Here is a 22,583-nt window from a genome sequence, read left to right on the forward strand (position 1 = left end):
ACAGACATTTTTGTCTCACTGAATATTTAAAATATGAATAGAATTTACTTCACATTTTGGAAACATGTAGGCCAGTGTAATAATCTATATAGGCTAAATAATAATAATAATAATAAAAAAATACAAATAAAAAATAACATGAATGGGGGCGCTATATATGATCAATGATATACATGGATGGCAAAGTGTATTGTCTTGATTCATCATCTCCAGAACATATTCACAGTTCCCTGCTGGTGCTTTGGTATGACACGGGCGTTCCAGCCTTTGCAGAGATCCAGCAGGAGCGACACGACAGGCGCAGGAATCATGGCAGCTCCGCACAACACCGCCCCTCTCTGAGCTCTTCACGGTCCTCGCGCCTGTGGTGCTGAAATCAGACTCGACTCGACTCGACAGCAATGTAACGGCGACGAGACAAAGACTCCGTCAGCCCGACGAACAGACCGATAATGGACGATGATTTGTTTCAGTTAAGGCAGCTCCCGTGAGTGTTCTTTTCATCCTTTTTCTTTCATCTGCACGCGACCTGAGCCATCATGCAAACACTCTTCCGTTCATTTAAGCTTTTAGTGACCTACAGCGACTAGAATGTGCCGTAAACAACGTGACATTGATATTTATGCAACTTTAAAAATCAAATAAAAATCAATGCTTACATAATGCTGTTTGATGTAGAATATGGATACGCACATTTGGGATTTATGAATTGGCAGAGGTGCACGTTCGGTAAACAGCTCAAGTAGATTAAACAGCTTATTTGTACATGTTAAAGCAGTAACCTTGTGTTGCAAAGACCATTTTCCTCGTCTTTTGGTTCATTTGCATTTTTACATGTCATGACTCCTTCCATTGAATAACACAATGGTTATTTGTGTATACATGTTTTATTGACATAGACACTCATTCTGCTCACAGATGTCAATTTCTGCCAGTATCACTTTGAGAGCTATTCAGATTAATTTGATTGGCTTTTTAGAAAATGAAAATCCTGTCTGTGACTTTTCAGATTGTTCGCATTTTAAATTATTTCTGGGACAGGGCTTCTTAACCCAGGGTTAAATACAGTGCTTAGCCCTTTACAAATGTGGCAGGGTAAAAAAACATCTTTACCCAAGGTTAAGTATACACTGAAGAAAAACCCTTCTTAATTTTTCAATAAAAATGTAAAAAAAGCTATTATAAAATACATTATTATTATTTTAACTATACTGTATTTTCCTGTTAAATGTGATGTTATTTTCATCATATTTTATTTATTTTTTATTATAAATTACATATGGTAATACATTCTTTTTGCTTCCAAAACCCATCTCTTTTTTAATTTATTTTTTATATTTTGTATTACAGTATTTACACTAAAATTACATTTATTGTCTGTATACCCTCTGGTATTGTTTATTTGGGAGTCACACTTCAGTCAAAAGTGACCGAACACCTAAAATGTAACTTTTTTTATTTTTGAACAAAAGAATTTTGAGACAATTTGATGTTACAAATCAATATTTATGCAATAATTATGATCATTTTCTATTTGAAAATAATACACATTTTTTCTATTTATTTATTTATTTATTTTTCAATTAAAGTCAAGTCAAGTGACCTTCATTTATATAGCGCTTTTAACAATATAGATTGTTTCAAAGCAGGTTTACAGTGATAATAGGAAATTAAAGTAACAGAGATTGTTTTGGCTTTACAGCAGCTCTAGAATAAAGTTATTGTCCAGCTAAAGTTAGTTTTGATTGATTCACTTCCGTTGCAAAGATCATTAGTTATTAACTTAGCGGCCCGCTTACACGACAGTTCTAACAGAAAACCCTTAAAGGGTTAGTTCACCCAAAAATGAAAATTCTGTCAGTAATTACTCACCCTCATGTTGTTCCAACCCCGTAAGACTTTCGTTCATCTTCGGAACACAAATTAAGATATTTTTGATGAAATCTGAGAGCTGGATCACTCCTCCTGCAGGCTTAAGGCTGATTTATACTTCTGCGTCGGACCTACGCCGGAGCCTCTACGCTGTAGGCAACGCGTTGGTTTTCATTTATACTTCTGCGTCGCTGTCCGCGTTGACGCGCGCAGAGGGAGCATGTGAAACCCGAGGGAGCGGTCCTAGCAGACCAATTACAGCGCTTGCGTCCGCGTAGTAGAGTTGACGCATTGTTACATTTTTGGAGAGGTGCACGTCAGGGTACGCCGAAGGGTACGCGCTCTACACACAGCCTACGACGTAGCTACGGCGTAAGTTAGACGCAGAAGAATAAAGTGGGCTTTATGGACACCTTAACTTGCTGGCCCAGAAAATGTATTAAAGTAAAGACATTGTTAATATAGTCCAAGTGACTCCAGTGGCTCAATCTTAAGTTTATAAAGCGACAAGAATACTTTTTGTGCGCAAAAACAAACAAAAATAACGACTTTATTCCACTTTTCATTTCCTTCTCTCTGGACCTCGAGTCTTTTTACGTAGTGTAATAGCGTAGCGCGTCTGTGTTTCACGTCACCACGTATCACACATGACCAGAGTCGCCCAATAGTGAGCCTACGTGGTGACGTGAAACACAGACGCGCTACGCTATTACACTACGTAAAAAGACTCGAGGTCCAGAGAGAAGGAAATGAAAAGTGGAATACAGTCGTTATTTTTGTTTGTTTTTGCGCACAAAAAGTATTCTTGTCGCTTTATAAACTTAAGATTGAGCCACTGGAGTCACTTGGACTATATTAACAATGTCTTTAATACATTTTCTGGACCAGCAAGTTAAAGGGTTAGTTCACCCAAAAATGAAAATTCTGTCAGTAATTACTCACCCTCATGTTGTTCCAACCGCGTAAGACTTTCGTTCATCTTCGGAACACAAATTAAGATATTTTTGATGAAATCTGAGCCATGTCTGAATCCTCCATAGGCTGCTATGTGACCGAAACTTGCTGGCCCAGAAAAGTTATTAAAGAGATCGTTAATATAGTCCAAGTGACTACAGTGGCTCAATCTTAAGTTTATCAAGCGACAAGAATACTTTTTGTGCGCAAAAACAAACAAAAATAACGACTTTATTCCACTATTCATTTCCTTCTCTCTGGGCCTCTAGTTGGTTCACGTAGTGTTTTTGCGTAGCGCGTCTGTGTTACACGTCACCACGTAGGCTCACAATTGGCCGAAGCGGGTCATGTGTGTGATGCGTGATGACGTGCAACACAGACGCGCAGCGCAAAAACACTACGAGGCCCAGAGAGAAGGAAATGAATAGTGGAATAAAGTCGTTATTTTTTTTTGTTTTTGCGCACAAAAAGTATTCTCGTCGCTTGATAAACTTAAGATTGAGCCACTGGAGTCACTTGGACTATATTAACGATCTTTTTAATAACTTTTCTGGGCCAGCAAGTTTCGGTCCCTCTGAAAGCCTATGGAGGAGTGAGACAACTCTCAGATTTAATCAAAAATATCTTAATTTGTGTTCCGAAGATGAACGAAGGTCTTACGCGGTTGGAACAACATGAGGGTGAGTAATTACTGACAGAATTTTTATTTTTGGGTGAACTAACCCTTTAAGGTGTCCATAAGCCTGTGGAGGAGTGATCCAGCTCTCAGATTTCATCAAAAATATCTTCATTTGTGTTCCGAAGATGAACGAAAGTCTTACGGGGTTGGAACAACATGAGGGTGAGTAATTACTGACAGAATTTTCATTTTTGGGTGAACTAACCCTTTAAATTAAAGCTGCATTTCAGGTTAAAATTGAGACAAGGCATTTAAAATCCAATTTTTGAAGGCATATTAGTGTCATCTGATGGGAGTAAAATAAGGGAAACATCTTTAATGCCATGGCGTAACCACTAGATTCCTATTTAGCTCTATATAAAGAGGCTTATATATTCTATAGTTGTTTTTAGACATAAAAAACTTACTTTTATTAGGCTGTGGATTTGGATATATATTTAGACATTCTCAAAGACTGCTTTTTGTCAAGGTTTAGATATTTTTTGTTTGATATGTTGATTTGAAGTGTCATTTTTTCCAATAATTTTACCACAGTCAAACCTGGACGCAGAGAAATACATTTTGTTAAAACATCAAAATTCAATAAAAATTTAACAAACTGAAAAGGAATTCTTTATCAGAGCTTAATCAATCTGGGTCTGATTTGATTTCAACCTCTTATTTGAGTCTTCTGGCTCAATTTTGCCATATTGTTACAGCAACACCAGTTCATTTATGCATGTGTAATAGTGTGTTGTGTGTGTCTGTGAGAATGTGTAAGTGAATGAGTGTTTGAGTGTATGTTTTGTACTCTTGATGTTTTAGAGTGTAACACCTTCCTTGCTGCTTTTTTTTTTTTTTACTGCATTGTGGCTGAATTATTGATTGTATTTTCCGCATTTGCAAAAACTTGCTTTGTGTTGCAGTCAAACCAGTTCAAATTATGTTTGAGGGTGGGGTTTGGGTGGAGTGTGCCTATTTTGCACTCTTGATATTTTAGATATTTTTTTATATTTTCACCCCCTCACTGCTGTATGCTTTTTTTCTGCAATTGGACTGATTTGTAGATTGTACCCCCCACCAAAATTGCTCTCTTTTTTAATATTTTTTTTTGTATTTCCAATTAATTTCCTATGGTGGTAATTTCTGCGAACAACACAAGTGTGAATTTTTTTTTTATCACCATAGAATTCGAGTCCCTATTTTTCTCAGTGAAGTAGTGATTTAAAAAAAAAAATCTGTCTAAAATGTCCTAACAACACCTAGATGTTTTAAATCTAATGTAATTTTCATCTTTTATGTAATCAGCTTTTTATTGTAACATTTTTCTTTTGAATTTACAAACATATTTACAGCACAGCATAAAGTCGCGTTTTCATTACAGATTTGCGCAAAACTTTTGCGATTTTTTTCTAAATGTCGACAAAAAACGATTGCGAAATGACGGCGTTTCCATTAACCGATGTTATGCGACTAAAACTTAATTTTTTCCTCTAGCGATAAGTAAAGTCATTCCAAAAATCACAGCAACGGACGTTGGTAGGTTTATGTACTATATCCCAGCCACTGCACTGGCCATTATTATTAATCAATGGAGACGTATGTGTGTTATCCAATCATTAATGATAAGGAAAGACCCTTATACTTGAGAGCGGCACATATGAGGTGTTTCTGGTGTTTCTCCCTCATTTCTGCTTCGAGGTCTTGATTGTGGCATTTCTTTGAGGTTTAGAATCCAGGATTTTATTTACATCAGGTGACCTGTAAATGCGCAAAAACATTGCAGTTTTGCGAAATATTTATTTTTCGAATTGCCTGAAAAACCACCTCATGCGAGCGTAAAAACTTTTTTGCGATAAATGGGAGTTTTTGCGAAAATTGCGCGTTTCCATTAAGCGTATTTTCAATTCGCAATTTCAATTTGCGCAATTTGAAGGGTAATGGAGACGCGTCTTATGACTGTTTTGAAATGGAATGAGGACAACAACAACAACATATCTTGGTCTTGATGATCACCCAATGCATCAGAAGCATCTTAACAAGACAGTACAAGTTACAAATAAATAGAAATTTGCCCTTGTGTGTCATTGGGCTTTAACCTTTTTATGATCATCTTTCGGATGAGACATTAAACCTGGATCCTGACTCTCTGTGGTCATTAAAAATCCCATGGCACTTCTCGTAAAGAGTAGGAGTGGAACCCCGGTGTCCTGGCCAAATTAAATTCCCTCTTTATCAATCACAGCCTCCTATAATCCCCATCCTTTGAACTGGCTCTACCATTCTCTCTCCTCTCCACCTTTAGCTGGCGTGTGGTGAGCCGTTGCTCTGTGGCTGCCGTCGCTTCATCCATGTGGACGCTGCACACTGGTGGTGGTTGAGGGGAGACCCCCTGATATGATTGTAAAGTGCTTTGGGTGTACAGTAGCACATAGTAAAGCACTATATAAATGCCAATGTCATTCATTCTTTCATTCATCTGTGTTGCAGTAAATATCTCCACTGATTCATAAGAGTTTTGAATATTCTGCTAAAGCTGATGTAATTCCTGTGCTTCTGATGCTTGGCTGTAGGCCCGGTCGCCATCTGATGGTGTGCAGGAATCATGATGGCAGCGCTCTTAATTGCTGATATAGAGCTTGTTTCAGCTTGGCTTTTTCCATGCTTTATGGAAATAATCGTAACAATCATCCTTCATTCTTAGCATTTTCTTTATGCTTGCAGTCATTAATGGAGCTCAGGTCTGTTCTGTCATTGATGATTTATATCTTCATCCTAGTTTTGTGTTTTTTGAATGCTCTCGAGTCTCGATGTACTTTTTGTCTCTGCTGAGCGTGGAGAGGTCGTCTGTTTAATTACACTGCCTGTCTGCACATGAAGGCTTTATTGCTCATAGTGTCGCTGTGAGCCTTGCAATTACAGTTATCAGACCATGGGATATCTGTGTGCTCCTCTTACTTACTGCTCCCTGGTCTAATCTGTCTAACCGCGGAGATATTTGTAAAGTAAAATCCCCCGACTATCGCTGGAGCATCTGTCACTCTTGTTTTTAAACAGCAGTTTTCATTCAGTGAGAGGATGCCTGTCTTCCAGGTGCCCTATAAAGGCTGACGGTTGTGAGTCACAGTTTCAAACATCACTCCGCTGTCTCTTCACACATCAAGCTTTTTTTTCTAGAACACCAGAAGAGGGATTGCACAAGCAGGAAGTTCCTTGGCAACAGTCTCTTGTTATGTGCATCATTCTGTCCTACACATTGCATCTGTATTCCATATAAAGATGCTTGTTCTGTCAAATGATTTAATTTGCCCGGCCACGTTACAATAAATAGCGTATATATGCTGCATGGTGTGTGGGCTGCTGCTATATCATGCATAGGCATTGCTAGACCTGTGATTTAGATGCCAGGCATCATTATATGATCTTTCTTCATATTTTTTTAAAACAGCCACTGCAAAAATATAAAGGATATTTCATTATATATATATTTCATATATCAATCCTCCCCTTACCGGTTGTTTTAGTCAATGGGTCGCAGCCGAAAGCAAATACTACAGAATTACCTGATTGATACTGTACCTGATTTTCTGCTTGCATGTTCATCTCTCTGACAGAGTGGTGAAATTTCGGCGCACAGGTGAAAGCGCTCGCTCAGAGGATGAGTATGGCAGCAGGGAAGAGGCTTTGCAGCTGGAGGGAGGACGGACGGATATGGAGTCTGTTTCCTTGGCCGATGGTGCTCCGGTGCCTCGGGAATTTGCCAACCCCACTGATGGTATGATTAATACAGCTTTTTGATCACTAGCTATGTTTTTTTTTAACATTTTTATTAGAAAAAGCACATCTTTTCTTTCTAAATATGTTTTTTTTAAAATATATATATATATATATATTTATTGGAGATTTTGATCTGGGTTTGTTCTTGTAAATTAAAACTATTAAAAATAGTTTTTGCCAATGAAATAAAGCTGAAATGAAATATTAATATTAGATGAAAAAGTTTCAATGTAAATGAGAAACATTGCCTTGGCAACTAACTGAAATAAACAAAAATGAAAACACTCTGAGGAAGGCTGAATGGCCGAAATGCATCAGTGTGCAGTGTTTTAGTTATTTTTAATGTTTCTAGATTGAGCCATGATTTGAATAAAGGCTTTTAAACTTTTTTTGAATCAGAAGAAGTGCCTTGGATCTCTTTTTCTATAAATACAAGTTTGCAACCCAACCAAAGAGCACCTTCTGAGACTACTTAACAAAGGTCCTTCCAGCAAGCAGCGCTCCAAGATGTTTTCCTTGATCTGAAATAAAAATAAGTTTAAATTGAAGTTCTAAAATGATTAAAACTGAAATAAAAATAAACTAAATCTAAATAGAAAACTAAACTAATAAATGACAAATGCACATAGGAAATGCTAAAACTAAATGAAAATTTTATATACAAAAATAAAAGCTGATTCACAATATTAATAAATACTATAATAGTTTATAAATAATTCTGAAATAACACTGTTGTGAGCATGTTAATGCCTCCTACAAAGCATAGTGGATTTGCATTATCAGACAGCTCACTGAACATCTTTAAGGCTAAACTACTCTCCATATGTTACTCTTTCAACAGATACCTTCATGGTTGAGGATGCAGTGGAAGCCATTGGCTTTGGGACATTCCAGTGGAAACTGTCCATCCTGACTGGACTTTCATGGGTAACAATACTTCAACGAAATGTAGAGAGGGAATAACTGTTGTACCCTCACAACACTGTATAATATAGTGCAACAGGGCTCGTCCAATTCTTCAGAGGCACTGGTTCCGGAAGTATTTTTTCCATTTAAGATTTTTTAAAAGTTTTTGTTAAAGCGTAATAGCCATGAACCTAGTCTCAGCCTCAGACGTCACATCTACGAACCGTTGGCTGAACGTCTGATGCATATGGCACACTTTTCTGGAAACACTTCAGGAGTTTCGAAGTCGCAATCTGATTGGTTGAATTCTACAGGATATCCGGCCGGGAGACGTGTGTGTTCTTTATCGGTCTGCCTGAAAAGAAATGCCGTGACACCAAAACCCCTCGTGGAAGAAGAAAGCCGTTGTGTTTAATACTGTGACAATGAGCGCTTACCAGGATCAACTAAACGCTGGATTTTCAAAAGTACGTGAAGTTCGCAGGACCATTGTTGCAGTAAACTTGCACAACATCCATGAATGAATAATTTATTAGATACAGCTGGTCTGTTATTGTATGGACATCGACATTATATTGTCACACATCCTCTTGGGCGGTCCTTCTGCTGTCCGTTGAAGGTCTGGCTACGCGAGACTACCATGAACCAAGCTAATCAACAACAAACTTTGATTTGAAGCAAGCTATTGAAAATCAGACAAAAATACAAAGGCAAAAGACTGTGTACTTAACTGCTGTAATGACTGAAAGAACTACAATCCCATGAGGCATTGCGAACACTAATTGGATTAAAAACAATGGAGAAATATAAAACTACTTATTAAATTTTTTTAATTATATAAAAACAATATATTTTAAGTCTATTGCAATATATGCACATATATACAAATATTGAAGTATTTTGTGATCTACTCGATTAGGTCATTCGCTGTGCTTCATGGGAGTAGGCGGAGCTAAAGAGCTATTTTGGTGCGGTTTGAATTTGGCAACTCTCTGAATGGTGTAATTTTCTGTTCAGCATCACGGGTAATGTAGTTTTCACCACAAATTCTGCTGTTAAACAAGATTGTTTTAAAAAATAAGTTGAAATAATGCTGGCTGACGGCTACAGCAGAAGTAAATGCCTTGGGTTAACTACTTTGTAGTTAACAGTAGGTCTACCTTTAAAGGTTTATAAGTTATCGTTAAAAATCCATTTCCCTATGGAGAAAATTAATGGAGTTTTTACTTCTGGAACCTGACTGTTGCACTCTATTATAATCAGTTGACCTTGGATTCTAGAAAGACAGTGTCATTTTTATAAGCTGTACATTTTCAGCTTACCTACCAATTGTGTAGTCAGAATTTGTAGTTGCTATATTTATTTCCACATTTCCGATGATTTTATTTATGTGCAGATGGCCGACGCCATGGAGATGATGATTCTCAGTATATTGGCCCCTCAACTGCACTGTGAGTGGGCACTGCCCAGCTGGCAGGTGGCACTGCTAACTTCGGTACTGTACACTACTCCTTTAGTCAATAATGAATCCTCTCTTGCTTTTTAGGTAGTTTGGCAGTAGGACTGGTTTTCTTATTCTGTTAGGCTTTGCATCAGCTGCTCCTGAATGTGTTTTCCTGATTAACCACATTGTTATGAATAACTGTGTTTCTCCCCTTCTCTGAAACAGGTTGTATTTATTGGAATGATGATCAGTTCTTCATTATGGGGGAACATATCTGATAAATATGGGAGAAAAACAGTGAGTATGTTCATAAATGAAAGAGCAGTATGTGCATGTCCAACGATATAGCTGGACAAATGTTAATTATATAACCCTGTGTGTGTTTGTGGTAGGGTTTGAAGATGAGTGTATTGTGGACCCTGTTCTATGGCCTCCTCAGTGCATTTGCACCTATATACGGATGGATCCTGTTCCTCAGAGCTCTGGTGGGCTTCGGTATTGGAGGGGCTCCACAATCGTAAGTGTGACACAAATCTAAATACATACACAACTGTTCAAAAGTCAGTAATACTTTTTAAAGTTTTTGAAAGCCATTTATGCTCACCAAGGCTGCATTTATTTTGAAAAACAAAAAAACTGTAATGTATTGTGTTGCCGCTAGAGCGCGCTGTTATGTTGGCTGGGCCAGTTCCTTTGTGTGGACACCAGCAACAAGTCGAGGTTCCGTGTTCTTCAGTAAAGCAGTTATTGTGCAGTCACACTCACTGTCTTTATTGTCTCCAGTATCTTACATGGTGTCAGAAGTGTAGCATGGCTACCCCGCAGTTTGAGCACCCAAAGATTGACTGGGTAGTGGATAGGCAGACAAGGCAGAGAAATGTACAAAACCCTCACCTGGGCTGAAGGTGAGAAAGAGGATCCCGAAAAAGTGCTAGAAAAGTTTGAGAAATATATCAGACCAAGGAAGAACAAGAGGATAGCTCGCCAAGGCAAGTGCCCAGCCAAGGGCTCAACGTACTCTTACTGCCACAGACCCAACCACTGGATGGCAGTGTGCCGTAAACGTGCTGTCCACACACTGAATGTAGAGGCGCTGGAGGAGACTAATGATGAAATACTGAACATTAGCCTAACAGACGTTGTGCTTCCAGCAGCTGCATTAACTGTGGACAAATGGTCTGTTCATTTGATGATACTTTCGCAGAGAGTCCAGTTCAAGATAGATACTGGTGCCAAGTGCAACACTTTGACTCTTGACAGCTACCAGCTACTCGTGCACACTGGTGAATTGAAGCGCTCTAACAAGCTGTTGCGCTCCTGCTCTAATCATAAGCTGAAACCAGTCGCTGCCGTAGATTTATCAGTGCACTACAAAGAGTGTGCCACCGATGCAGAGTTTGAAATTGTGGATATTGCACTGGAAAGTGTGCTCAGCGGAGCCACGGCTGAAGCTTTAGGTTTGATTGCAAGGCTGAACTCCGTACAAAATGCTGCTGAAGCTGAGGCTGACTCGCCTGTGGAGGGCATTCTCGAACAAGACATTGTTCCTCAAGGCCTTCGTGACTTTCCTGAGCTAATACGCACCACAGGGACTCTACCAGGGTAGTACACAATCAAAATAGCCTAATGCTAAAGGTGTTGTCCACCCCGTGCGCAGACATCCAGCTGCACTCAAGGGACAGATTGTCCAGAATCTGCATGAAATGGAGGAAAATGGCTATGTAAAAAAGATCGAGCAGCCCACTGAGTGGGTCAGTTCAGTGGTGGCGGTCTCTCGGGGAGACAAGTTAAGAATTTGCGTAGACCCCAGCGATTTAAATAAAGTAAAAAAAACTTGTAGCCACTTGTAGGTTCTTAAGATCAAGGCGATGGTGAAGCGACTCAAATTTCAACTTCAACTTCCTGGTAGCCCAGCCTCCCTCATAGTCATACCATGGACAAAGACATGGGCAACTAGAGTGGCACGAATTTCATCCGAGACTTCATCCCTTGCCCTTCACCTTCCTCCTCCTCCTCCTCCTCCTCCACTCCAGTGTTCTTGACCTCTTCCTTCATGTCTTTCTGGATCCATTGTTCCAAAACTGAATGAACTGACTCTGGCCCTTTTATCCATCTATTGAAGGTTCTGATTGGTGTGTGTGATCAATTTTGACTCTTAAGATGATGATACACAGGGCAACCTTTTGAGTAATGTTGCTGCACAATCTTGCCAAGCGATTGTTGCTTGGGCACTTTCCCATTGAAAATGGGATGACTCACATGACTCATGTGTCAAAACAGGGGAATAGTGTTTATAGTTTAGTGAAATGGGTGTGCTTTTTGATAAATGGCGTTATGGTTTTGATATTTTAGTTCAAAAGCAATCAAGAAAAACTGTAATCTGTAGGTTCTCCAGTATTTTTTTATTTTTTTTATTGTGATTAATCTGAATGTGCCACTTTCATCTAACAACATCATTAAATATTTAGAGACTTACAGAAACCTTTGCTCTCTCCTCTAAGAGTAACATTGTATGCTGAGTTTCTCCCTATGCGGTCCCGAGCCACTTGCATTCTGTTGATAGAGGTAATATTCTATTCTATTCTATTCTATTCTATTCTATTCTATTCTATTCTATTCTATTCTATTCTATTCTATTCTATTCTATTCTTTAGATACAGATATCATAGCCCTGATTAAACTGTTTCAGTTATAAGTTGAACCAAAACATCATAACCAGGATAACTTGTGGATTTAGTCTAAAAATCTCTTTCCCTCTGATCTGCTGTAGATATTCTGGGCTTTGGGTACAGTATTTGAAGTTCTGCTGGCTATTTTGGTGATGCCAACTTGGGGCTGGCGCTGGCTGCTGGCCCTCTCCACTATTCCACTCTTCATTTTTGCTTTTTTTTGCTTTGTAAGTATGAAGTTCTCAAATATCAGTTGGTTCTCTCTCTTAGAGCTAGATATGGAATTCTCTTTAAGATGTGAGCAATATATTGTCTGAACAATAGAGTAAACTAAATGTCAAATGCACATCATCAGTGGCTGCCAGAAAGTGCTCGTTACGACGTCCTGACAGGAAATCAGGAGAAGGCTTTGAACACACTCAAACGCATTGCTTCAGAGAATAATGTCCCAATGCCACTGGGAAAACTCATAGTGGCCAGACAGGTAAGGTATTAGTTAAATATACTTATATATTAGTATATTACTTTATGTATATCAATATGGCTTTCTTTAAGAGAAAACAGTTAAACACTTCCTATAATACAATGCTGTTGAATCTGTGGCAGTTGGGGGCTACTGCTCTGATATGCTTGCCCATATGCTCAGGTGGGCAATATGATTTTGAGCCCAGCTCACAAAAACTCTACAAAGAAACAATAATTTAAAGAGTTTCCTACCAAAAATATGATTAAAGAAGGAATAGACAACTGCATGTGTGTTTAAATGTTTTCATGCATAAATTATGATTCATTAACATGTTTGTACATAAAATTATTCAAAATTTTTGAAAAAACTAGAACCAACTTAAACGACACGTGTTCATGTTTTTGTCTATACAGAACTATTATATACTGTTATACATACTATTACACTTTTACAACTATCTATACTTCAAAGAATCCTGAAAAAAAATGCATTATGGTTTCCACAAAAATATTAACTGTTTTCAACATTGATAATTATAAGAAATGTGTCTTGAGCAGCAAATCAGCATATTAGAATGAATTCTGAAGTATCATGGGACACTGAAGACTAGAGTAATGATGCTAAAAATTCAGCATTGCCATCACAGAAATAAATGACATTTTAAAAATATATACAATGTTTACATAATTTATAGTGATAAATATTGTTATTTATATGTCATCTCTCCTTATTTTGAGTATAATTGTTGTTTTCTGTGTTTAGGAGGACAGGGGAAAACTTCGGGATCTTTTCTCTCCACCGTTGCGCTGGACTACTGTTCTGCTCTGGTTCATATGGTAAAAGAGTCCTACAATACTGATTCCCATAAATGACTGTGTAAACAGTCATTAAATCACGAATGTAGATGTCCACTAATCCTTAAAAGGACTTTTTGTTCCTTGAGATTTGTCTGATCTCACTCTTTTATTTCACAATTTTACTCAGATATTTCACAATGTTTAGTTCTTGCTGCTTGCATTCATATTCTGTTTATTTTATTACATTATTATGCGCTTTCTGTTGCAGGTTCTCTAACGCATTCTCATATTATGGTGTGGTTCTACTGACCACTGAGCTTTTCCAGGAGGGAGGCGCCTGTGGTGGTGAGTGACAGATATTGTGTGTTTAAAAACAGACTGGAGCAGCACAGTGAGAATGTAAAGGCCAAGTATGGAATAGAATACCATATTTAATATACTGTATATACTATATCAGTATAAATCAGTCTGTGTAATACATTTCAAACTATAGTGTGGTAGAAAACTAACTCAATACAACCAATGTATTCTGTATGCATATATTGGTCGTGTATCACTCCCTAGGGGGGAAGGGCAGAAAAAGGGACCCAGGATGTAGTTTGGAGTGCAAATATCTGAATTCAGATGATTACAAAGACCTTCTATGGACCACACTTTCTGAGTTTCCAGGTACATCTTTGATTTATAAAACCATTAACATCTAATTTTTAAGTAACGTATGACAGGCAAAAAAGAAAATGTGATGAACGTATTGATCGATGCATCACAGGCCTGCTGGTGACCCTGTGGGCAATTGATCGCTTAGGAAGGAGGAAGACCATGGCACTGTGTTTCTTTGTCTTCTCCCTCTGCATTGTGCCGCTGTACGGCTGTGTGGGAAGGTCAGAAAGCACATCCATTATGGACATTTTTCTAGAGCACTCGAGCCTGTGTTAATCTCAAATGTGAACATACATCTACATCTACATGTCATGGAAAATCAGACTAGTATTTCTTTCTAATGTGACATCTTTGATACATTATGCCATATAGCCTAACTATTCCCTTTATTGCAGGACTTCTTTGACAGTATTTATATTCATAGCGAGGGCCTTCATCGCTGGAGGTTTCCAGGCTGCATATGTGTATACTCCTGAGGTGAGAACTCTTGGAAGAGTATTTCTTGGAAGAACTGAGGCTCAAAGGCAAAGCTCTATCCTTCTTTGCCATGTCAAAAGAATGTCAAATAGAAACACAGCAAAATGTGACACTCTTGGCAGATAAATTGTAAGGAGAGTAAAGTCTGTAGACTGTCAATGTGGTGTTAAATGTTTCTCTCAAGGCAACAGCTGCACTAGAGAAGGATTTTGACCTTGGGAAACGTCCAATTCCTGTCTCACTCCCACCACTTGGCAGCAAATGCAACAACTCACCTGAAATAAAACAGGCCACTTTGTCATCCTACGTTTTTTTTCATAAACTACTGGAGTTCATCTCCAGATAAATGATTGGATGGTTGAATATTACACACAGTGTCTGTATGTTGACTTTGACATTACTGTCATTGAGGTCATTTTATTGCGTAGTTACATAGTAACTTGACTGTATATTACCTAAAGGAGAGAGGCATTTTTCTTAACTACATTAATCTTTGTCTGGGATATTTAACTGGGTTTGAAAGTGTTTATAGCATAAAATCATGCTGAAGAAACTTTAGGGAAATAAATGTAGATCATGTAAGTCCATTCACTCAGAGGTTAAGTAATAGTTACATTTTAAATGAGAAGATAATGGCTGGCACTCTCTTGGTGTCTTTTACAGGTGTATCCCACAGCGACGAGGGCACTGGGTTTGGGCACCAGTAGTGGGATGGCCCGAGTTGGAGCTCTCATCACACCATTTGTGGCACAGGTGTGGAAACATTATCTAGAAAATTATAAAAGACTTAAAAATACAGAATACTCTAACCCTAATGTTGGAGATCCAATATACTTACTTTCTTTACTTTGTCTTAATTTATTGGAAATCAGTTAGGGCACCTGCTCTGATATGTTGATCTGTGCTGCTCATGTGGGCAACATGATTCGGAGTCCAGCTCGCAAAAACTAACAGTTCAAAGAGATTCTCACCAGAAATATGACTTAAAAAAAGAGAGAAGAAAAAACGAGTCTCATTCCCTAAGTGTGCATATGCACAAGTTTTAGTTCACATTTTTGTCTATACAGAACTATTAGATACTGTCATCTTTTTTAAACTTTCTATTCATCAAGGAATCCTGAAAAATAGAGAAAAGTGTAGTTTCCACTAAATACTGAGATAATAATAAGAAATGTTTCTTGAGCAGCAAATCAGCTTATTATAATGATTTCTGAAGGATCATGTGACACCAGCTTTGCCATCACAGGAATTTTTAATTGTAATAATATTTCACACTATTACTGTTTTTACTCTGTATCAAGTAAATGCAGGCTTGGTGAGCATAAGAAACTTCCTTCAAAACGGTAAAAAATCTTACTAACCCCAATGTGAATGTGAGATTCTCTGACATATTCTATCCATCTCTGCTTCTTTCCTGAAGGTGATGCTGGAATCGTCAGTGTATCTGACTCTGTCAGTGTACTGTTGCTGCTGTTTGCTGGCTGCTATTGCATCCTGTGCACTGCCCATAGAGACCACAGGACGGGGCCTCCAGGAGTCCAGTCACAGAGAGTGGGGTCAGGAGATGATGGGACGGGCCTCAGACCACAGCCCGGGAGGGATTCCACATTCGAGCTCTGGATCACAGGACTGAGGGAACACAACAGAGGGGTTTGGAAAGACTTTGTTGAAGAAATTGGTCTTAGATGGAAGTGGGGAATATTATCTGTAAAATAAAATGTGTGTCCACAAAGGAATCGCAGTTTGAATTGTTTTAAGAACTGCTTGGTTTTGATTTAAATCAGTCCATTCATGACACGTTCCCCCACCAAAGGTTACAAGGTTTCTCTTTATGAACCTCTGGACCAGAAAAATAAAGGGGAATAGATTTCCATCACATAATACTCCCCTTTTGCCTCATTTTCAGGTAATACAACAGTAAATGGGTTGAAAATATATCTATAATTGCATTATGCAGTTTAACACATGAAAACCATCATCGCTCTCATATGTTCAAAGGATTTGAAGAGCATTTTGGGGGTGTTTAGGAGAAGAACGAAAGATTTGAACTTTCAAAGTCCTGAAGTCTTGAAGTTGAAAGATAGCACAAGGGTTTGAGTGTTTGTGACAGGTTTAGTATGAGAGTGAGTAGAAAGATTTATTTAATTTTTTATTTCTTTAAGAGGGCCTTACACTCCACTCCCAGCATTCCATTGGGGAGGTCATGACAACTTTTATCTATTCGTCGAAGCAGAGACCGGATGCTGCTATAAATCAGACATTGCACCAGTTTGTGGTCTCTGCTATCTTCCTTTTTCTCTCTCAACCATATACCATACTTTAAGTTGGTTAAATGTTAGCCATTGATAGTGTTAGACTTTCGCTGACAGCAGTGACGTTATCTAGTGGGCATCAAAGTCTTCATTTCGTACCACTCAGCACCTCTCTTTGTCCTCTCACTGGCTGCCAACTGCAATCACTCATGTAAAATTCTCATTCATGTACAAAACTCCAGTTGTTCCCTTATAATCTGGCATATCAAAGGTTACTGAATCCTAAGATACAGCTCAGTAACAATAAAACAATAGCAAGTGGCTTTCACCTGAACAGGTCTGTAGACCAAGTATATTTTTTATTACTGTCATACTGTCTTTGTTTCTTCAGCTCGACTTCTCAATGATATATTCGGTCATTTGTATTTATGCCTTTTCAACCGTACAGTGGGTATGTGTGTGGCATGATGGGAAGTGTGCAGTTGTTCCTGTGAATCCAGAGAGTTGTCTCCTATGCCTGCCTTTTGCGATGTAGTGCCGCGTTTTGTGTCTCTGTGCACAGATCTCTTGCCACTGCACTGGATGTACATGTATGATAACAATAAATTATGATTCAAAAAAAGAAAAATAGTATGTGTCTTTATTGTAGATTAGTGCAGATAAATGTAGTCAAATGTATTATGCATCTCTAGATTAGCGACAATTCAAGAGATGGATAACACTGTCCAGAGGCCCAAATCTATTATTACAGGCGTGATTTAGAGTGTGCTAGCAAGCCTTTCTGCTCCAGGATCTGTCCAAAGAGCCGAGCAGCTTCCTCAGCACATCCACGATGGATGGTCAGTCCAAAACCTCCATGTCCGTAGTTATGGATGACCTGAGGTGAATGAAAACAGCATGTGTGAAAAGAGGAGAATCTACAGAGCCCTAAAGGGTGATGGAAAAAATATACAAGATGGGAAGAAAAATACACTCAGTTTCTTTTGCATAAAACTTTTGCGATCTCTTGCAAAACTTTACTGTGTGCTTAGAAATCTTTTGCGTTCTAATGCAAGACTTTTGCGTTCCTCTAAGAAACTGCATTCGCTTGCAAAACTTTTGCATTCTGTTCCCCCAAGAAACTAGCAAAAGCATAAAAATAGTTTTCCCTCCTATTCCATATTATTTCCATCACCAGTTTTGTGAGCAAATGTTTTGCGAGCGAATGCAATGGTTCTTGGGGAAACACAAAAAGCATTGCAATATAATTTTTTCCTCCCATCTCATATAACATTTTTTTCTATTACCATGTCCCATTAGGGGCTCCGCATTAACTCATACATCATCTAGCTGTTTATAGCGACCCCTCTTCATTGGAAGATGCCATAAGATCTTCAGTTTAAGGATCACTACAAGCTCACCTCAAATGCGTGTGGTCCAGATCGCATGGTCTCTCTCTCCAGTCTAACTTTGCTGCGTGCGGGCCTGAGACCAGTCCAGTCCTCTACTATCCGGGCATGCTAGAGAGAAAAAAGAAGATTCAATCCCCTCAGGCCAGTCAAGCAAACAATAATTTAGCAAGGCTAAAATGCCTGAGAGCTACCTGTAGACTGGGCTCAAGCTTGCAGGCGGCTTCCCAAATTTCTCTATGGTCAACAGAACTGTTCTGCAGATTCCAGTTTCCTAATTGGAAAACTCCGCCCACAGTGACTAAACGACTCCTGCAGAAACAGAGGACCTGAGGTCATGTGCAACTGCTAAGACAAGACTTCATTTTAGTCATGAAGTCATTTAGACTTTTTTTTAGTTTTAATAATTTTGTTATGTGGTTTGTCATTTTTATTATTATTAATTATTATATTATTATTAATTTATTTTTATTTCAGTTTAAGTTTTTGTACTTCAACTTCAACTTTTATTTCAACGAGTCTTACCCAGGAATGATGTATGGTGAGTTGTAGACTCCTGATGAGGAATCATGTGTGAGGATCCAGTGCTTTAACCAGGGAGCGTCTACCTGTTGATATAAAAGGCATGAGATCAACATAGTTCTATGCAAAAACTCTAAGTATGATTGACTTTTATCCACTAAACCTCACCTTAATGATCTGTCCTCTTCCTGGTTTGAGCTCAGGATCAGGCTGTAGGTCTCCTGATCGGACACCAGAGCAGTTGATGATAACATCAGCACCACTATCTGCCAACTGGAGGACAATTCTGAGGTCATTACAAATGCACACATTCTATGACTGAAGCCATTTTGCAACAGTACAGAGACAGACTCTCAGCATGAATTTAGCAGGAAAATTAGGGTTTTCACATATTTTAAAATCTAATTTATTCCTGTGATGTCAAAGCTGAATTTTCAGCATTATTACTCCAGTCTTCAGTGTCACATGATCTTTCAGAAATCATTCTGATATGATTTGCTGTTCAAGAAATTTCTTTATATTATCAATGTTAAAAATACTGTGCTGTTTAGTATTTTTGTGGAAACTGTTTTACTGTCACTTTTGATCAATTTAATGCATAATTTCTGACTAAAAGTATTAATTTCTTAAAAAAAAAAAAAAAAAAAAAATCACACTAACCACAAACTTCTTAAAGGTAGTGTAAATTTTAAGATCTTGAGATTTTCATTTATAAAGTGTGAGAATGACAATGGCATTTTTCAAACCTCTTGAAATGAACCAATTTTCCTCTGATAAAACTTAACCTTTCTTTGTCCTAACCTGTAAAAAACAAAGAAACATGACCAACTTGCCAAAGTCTGTGTTAATCATTGTTAGACCTGAAAAAGTTCCACAATGAAACACATCCACTACAGATTTTACATAATTATATAAATGCATAACAGTTATTCTGATGCATATAAAATAGAAGAAAAAGTACATTCATATAAAAATTAAACACACACATGTGCATGTATTAGATGTGTAGATACAAAATATACTCTAACTTATACAACTCTAACTTATAGAGAAAATCTAGAAATCTGAAATACTAATTATTAATTTTACGTCATAATGTTTATTTGTTTTAAATTTTTCAAAATGCAAAAACTGTTTATTTCTGAGTTAAACTAGATTTTGAATCTCATATTTTATTGTGGACTTTTGAACCATACTTTATTCTATTTCATTCCCATTGTAATTTGGGTCACTGATAAGATAACAGGAGTCTCTCACCAGTCCATAAGCCAGGGCAGGTATGTCTTTCCTTCAATCATGAGAGCAGTGTTGAACCACCCAAAACTGAAAGGGATTGTGGAAAAAAGGAAAGGCGACACAACACACTACATTCACAAATCCAATTTAAGGGGTAGAACAACCAAACTGATTTTGAAAACAAGTCAGCAGCATCAAATTATAGAAATAACTTATGATTAGATACAGCTTACAAGTACTGTACCTGTATCCCGGGAACATATCTAGTTCACGTTTAGTTAGCTGGCGAAAGCCCAACACAGCGTCTTTAAATGAGGGGTCCTGTTTGAGGGGGGCAGAGATTGCAGTAATTTTCAAAATGATCTCTCATGGATAAGTGAGATCGGTTAGTTATTTTCACTCTAATTTCATGCTGGTTTTAACCCATGCCAGAGAGAGGGGGCTCAGCAGTTAGATCAAGTGGATGCTTAAGGTTATTTGATTGTGACAACTTCTTCTTTTGTTCAGCTATACAATAAGGTTCATTATGTTCTGTTCTGCCATTTTGATCATGCCCTGCAATAGTTAAGGGCACACAGGCAGAGACCTAAATGTGAAATCAATTACCTGACAATATAATACAGTATGTTCAATCAATTAATACTTGCAGTTTATAACATTCTGTACACTGAAAAAAAAAAAAAATGACATTACATGCAATCGAAAGATCATTTTCTCACCGCCATAGGTTCAGTGCACAGGTTGTAGCCAGACTGGAGAAAGATTCCCATTTGAACTGAATCTGGAGAGCTGAGGAAGCTTAGTAGATAGTCAAATGTTTCTTTGTTCCATTTACTGTGAATGAATAACGAACAAAGATGTGCTTCAACTGATATATATTTCCTATTTTTATGCCACAGCATTGAATCGAAACAAATGAAACCTCACGTTTCTTGCACGTTCCCCTTGTCATATAGATACGGCTGCCAGAGTCCAGCTGCCCCGTCACTGGTGGTGAGTGGAGTTAAGACATCAGCATACACCTCTATGGTGAGGGGGGTGACCCGGCCGTGGAAGTGCTGGTAGATGCTCTGAGCCGTGGAGAGGCCGATGACCCCCGCTCCAATGATGCACACCTTCATGTCTGCAGAAAAATGCATAAATACCTTTTTTTTCTATTTTAATAATGATATGCTGTATGCTCTTAAGCTATTTGATGTCTGTATGTTCTATGCAAAAAAAAAACCTCTAAATTCAAGTGTAATTATTAATGCACGGTTTCATAAAATGCTGCAATTTGATTTGAAAACTATTTCAATGCAAACATGTGTCCAATGCTGCCATATGTTTATAGCGTAATGTGAAGGGCTTCTTTTATTTGATTAATAAGTCTTATGTCTATAAAAACCCATATGGACACGATTAAACATGGACAACGACAACCAACTAACAAGGTTAGAGAGCTTGAGTTGTTCTTATTGGTTGCCTTCTTGTGGGCTTTCTATAGCTTAAAAAAGTAATGCATTGTATGTAATGTCAAGCTGGAAATAGCTACATTTACATGTGCATTTGGAAGACGGTTTTACATTGCATTCGCGGTATAGGCCTACTGCACTTTATTACTTTATTTTATAAAAAGAACAGCTTCACTCACCAAACTTCTTGTTACTTCCAAAAAGAAGTCGACGTTGTGCTAAACAGGTCCTTATCTTCTTTTGTGTATGCACAAGTCTTAAGCAACGTAATGACATGTCGCAAAATTTAAAAATTAACTTTATCTCACATTACCTAACGTCAACTGTCACGTTGAGCTGGCGCTATTAGTGTTCGCCCTCAGAAAATGTTCAGTATGGGCTGCATTCGAAATAGTCTTACATGGAAGAAATAGCATCATACTTTTTCCAAGTCAGCCATAGTTTTGGTTTTGGTTTTGAGTCACTCACTTCAGTGACTTCGACTCTTTTGAATCTGCTCACTAAAAAGTTTTGTTCATATTCGTTCAATGATTTGTTCAGACCTCGTTACTCCATTAGATGGCGACAAGTAGTCTAGTGATTCTTACTGACAAAGTTTGTGGTTTGCATTGCATTGCATTAAGTGGTGAAAAAAAAAAAAAAAAAAAAACTCCTATCATAACACGACACTTTCACACAGATACCAGCTCTACTTAGTTAGTTGTAAAGTGAGCAGTTGTCTGGAGGTAGCTATATGATATTGTTGGTGAAAAAATAAAATAACTTTTACTGACTATGTCTTAGCCTATTATTATTATTATTATTATTATTTACTCTACTTTTTTATTGGCATTTTTATTTATCACATTTGATTGACTTTTCATTTTGATGGCTAAATTCTATATCCTTAAATGCTAATCCACAGGAAAGAAACCATGCTTTTAAAAAAAATAATACATTATATTGAATCAGTCTTCAGGCCTCAGGTTGTATGCATCATGTATCTCCTTTCATGCCTTTGTGTAATTTTTATGAATTTATAAAACTGCTAATTTATTTGAATAATTAAAAA

The 22,583-nt window shown here is 37.8% G+C and overlaps 2 protein-coding genes across 5 annotated transcripts; one reads left to right on the top strand and one right to left on the bottom strand.

The window, feature by feature from the left end:
• The first annotated feature begins 271 nt into the window (after positions 1-271).
• On the top strand, positions 272-16,729 carry svopa (SV2 related protein a). The gene is made up of 16 exons (XM_081366077.1): positions 272-487; positions 7,099-7,259; positions 8,103-8,188; positions 9,564-9,662; positions 9,837-9,908; positions 10,004-10,128; positions 12,113-12,176; positions 12,382-12,507; positions 12,636-12,764; positions 13,509-13,582; positions 13,812-13,888; positions 14,108-14,212; positions 14,313-14,424; positions 14,599-14,680; positions 15,344-15,433; positions 16,101-16,729. Exons 1-16 carry the CDS (start codon positions 453-455, stop codon positions 16,311-16,313), a joined length of 1,650 nt encoding a protein of 549 aa, XP_081222203.1. The 5' UTR covers positions 272-452; the 3' UTR covers positions 16,314-16,729.
• LOC308691141 (D-amino-acid oxidase-like) lies at positions 16,492-22,027 on the bottom strand. Of its 4 annotated transcripts, none has more exons than XM_081366082.1 (11): positions 21,712-22,027; positions 21,006-21,201; positions 20,798-20,912; positions 20,323-20,399; positions 20,100-20,165; positions 19,589-19,643; positions 19,011-19,115; positions 18,846-18,928; positions 18,515-18,632; positions 18,333-18,431; positions 16,492-17,809 (listed from the first exon to the last, which is right to left on the bottom strand). In XM_081366082.1, the coding sequence occupies exons 1-11, from the start codon at positions 21,806-21,808 to the stop codon at positions 17,678-17,680; spliced, it is 1,143 nt and encodes a 380-aa protein (XP_081222208.1). In that variant the 5' UTR covers positions 21,809-22,027; the 3' UTR covers positions 16,492-17,677. The 4 variants fall into 4 exon arrangements, with proteins under 4 accessions (XP_081222208.1, XP_081222211.1, XP_081222210.1 ...); XM_081366085.1 differs by having other exon boundaries at positions 21,954-22,017; XM_081366084.1 differs by having other exon boundaries at positions 21,846-22,017.
• Between the last annotated feature and the right edge of the window lie 556 nt (positions 22,028-22,583).

This window comes from Scardinius erythrophthalmus (assembly GCF_964197995.2).
Source record: "Scardinius erythrophthalmus genome assembly, chromosome: 5".
Taxonomy (NCBI): domain Eukaryota; kingdom Metazoa; phylum Chordata; class Actinopteri; order Cypriniformes; family Leuciscidae; genus Scardinius; species Scardinius erythrophthalmus.